This window comes from Penaeus vannamei, chromosome 31, assembly GCF_042767895.1.
Source record: "Penaeus vannamei isolate JL-2024 chromosome 31, ASM4276789v1, whole genome shotgun sequence".
Classification (NCBI taxonomy): domain Eukaryota; kingdom Metazoa; phylum Arthropoda; class Malacostraca; order Decapoda; family Penaeidae; genus Penaeus; species Penaeus vannamei.
In genome coordinates this window covers 18,322,179-18,324,678 of record NC_091579.1, presented here as the reverse complement: position 1 = coordinate 18,324,678, position 2,500 = coordinate 18,322,179, and the positions used below count along the sequence as shown (strand labels likewise).

Genomic DNA, 2,500 nt, shown 5'->3' with positions numbered 1-2,500 from the left:
CGAGAGAGGATTTTAACACACGATCGAAGAGGTGATTTTAACTTATATGATCTGGCAGGGTAACTGTGACTTCGACTCAATGACCTGGCCGAGCGATTGCGCCTACAAGCAGCGTGAAGACGACGACCTCGACTGGTTACAAGCCAGCTCCTCCGGGATGCTTGACGTCGGCCCAGACCACGACCATACTTTGGGTTCCAGTGGTTAGTTTGATCCACAAATTTCTTATGGAATCATGTTTTTTTTTTTTTTTTTTTTTGCAATGTGGTAAAAATGTAATTTACCTTTTAGGATTTTGAAAATAATATGCTTACCAAACATAGTATTTCAAATTAAGACGTATAATAACAGCATCTCTTTGCGATTTATGCATTTCATTTTCGTTTTTCATTTACAGGACACTACTTGTACGTCACTAACTTTGGGGAGTTCAAGGCTGCTTGCATCAATAATGCCAGACCAGAAGTATCCTGCTTCAAAGGGCGTGTGTTATATCCGCTTTTGGTACTACATGCACACAAGCCATCAGGTTGCAGAAAATGTGGATCTAGGAACACTCAGAGTATATTTAGAAGGTAAGTTTCTACATTTTCATTTTATATACGAGGAGCTTATGGAAAAGGAAGTCAGCATAGCTGGTTAACGTGTATTCTGAATATGTTCCTTATGATTAATTTGAATTTTCGGATTATATGTCATATGAAATGCTGATGTGGATAAAAAAGCATAAAAACCTTGAACGCATATATGTAAAAAATAGAGTAAAGATATTTAGATTATCTTGCACAGACCTTTACGTAAGGAGAGGATGATAGACAGACAAACAGACAGACATATGCAGAAACAGAAACAGAGACTGAAAAGAAAGAAACATATTTTCATCCTTCCCAGACGACGCCGGCGAGAGGCTGGTGGTGTCAGTCCGAAGTGGGAACCAAGTGAAGAACTGGTTGGAGGAAATCATCCTGGTGGAAGCGGACGAGGACTTCCACATTGTCTTCGAGGCTGAAACAGGCACTTCTCAAGACACCTACATCGCCCTTGATGACGTATCGCTCACACCCGTGCGTTTCATTGATGACGTGTTTGGAGTTTTTCTCCATTGATCTTAAAAAGTCAGGCATTGATTTTAAAAAGTTGTTTTTGGTCGAAAGGTTTATTTTTATTTTTATTGATGAATGTTTCAAGATTTGTTAGTACTTCTCTGTACACTGCAGATCAGAAAGACAATATAAACCACACTGGCGTAGGCGAATGCTGAATTCCCATATTAACTGGACAACAAAATAGTAAACACGGAAAAAAATACGCAAAAAAGTACAGTATCATCTACAGCTAAAAGAATTAACAGATTAGTTAATTATCCCCATTAACCTCAATAAATTGAACGAACAATAAAAGGAGGGGTTCAAAAAGACTTAATGAAACAAAAAATATCCTACCCAGGAGTGCGAGAGCGGCGTTGGTCCCCCGCCCACGAACACGACATGCCCGATAGGTGAGCTCCCTTGCAACGTGGGCGGATGCGTTCCTGCGGACTTCTTCTGTGACTGTTTCTACGACTGTGTGGATGGCTCAGATGAGTTTGGATGCAGTGAGTTTCCAAATTTGCATTTTCTTTAGTTTTTTTTCGCTTTGTTTTTCTTTTTTAGTGAGTGGTATGTGTTTGCCTGCGACACCGTATTGAAAATTGTCTTAATTTGGATTTCGGTGTTATTTCTTTTACTCCGTAAGTTAGATCCGAGTTGATAGTTAATGGATATTTTAATTTCATTCCTGACTGTCGTTTACCTTCGTCGAAGTATTCTACGTGGAGCTTTAGTACTCCAACACCGCAGGATCACCACACAATAACCACCGAATCCGCGCCTCTTTCTCCCCATGTGTTCACAGCCCAGAGCCCGTGTTCCACCATCGGCACGCGTCCAACCACCACCACCGCCAGCACCACTACCACCACAACCACCCCTTGTCCGGATCAGTGCAAATCCACCGAGATTTCTTGCGAGGACAGTGCCAACACTTGCCTCCCTGCACTTCTCCTGTGTGATGGCATCGACGATTGCCCCGGAGCTACGGATGAACGCGATTGTCCGGGTAGGAACTCTGTTTTTAGAAGTAGTACAAGTGGCAATAGTAGTGGCAATATTAGTTTTATTTTATAATTTTTAGTCATAGTTGTTCATATATCGAATCATTTTGTTGTTTTATTGTAGTTATCATGAAAATAAAATACTAAATTCAGTTTAGCTTCTTAATGTTTATCCTATGACATGAATTGTAAACACACATTTTCACTCATATCTACCGTTGATTCCATGCATTTCCTCCAGACAAAACACCTTGCGACCCTGGCTTCTTCTACTGCGCCGACTACTTCATGCAAGAACATCCTTGCTTGCCTGTCGAGGACCTGTGCGACGGCCGTGTGAACTGCCACAGTCACTCGGCTGACGAGTCCCTGTGCGGAGAGTGTCCTAGCAACTACTGCCAGAACGGT

The 2,500-nt window shown here is 41.7% G+C and overlaps 1 protein-coding gene across 1 annotated transcript in view; it reads left to right on the top strand.

Annotated features, from left to right (window-relative positions):
* The window catches only part of LOC113804475 (MAM and LDL-receptor class A domain-containing protein 2), a gene marked incomplete in the record, with an annotated part of 173,084 nt that overhangs the window by 169,173 nt on the left and 1,411 nt on the right, over positions 1–2,500 (top strand). Inside the window, 6 exon segments of the mRNA XM_070143921.1 lie at positions 59–203; positions 398–575; positions 892–1,064; positions 1,447–1,594; positions 1,894–2,097; positions 2,334–2,500. The exon segment at positions 2,334–2,500 is cut by the window's right edge and continues 38 nt beyond it. Coding sequence (XP_070000022.1) covers positions 59–203; positions 398–575; positions 892–1,009 — 441 coding nt within the window.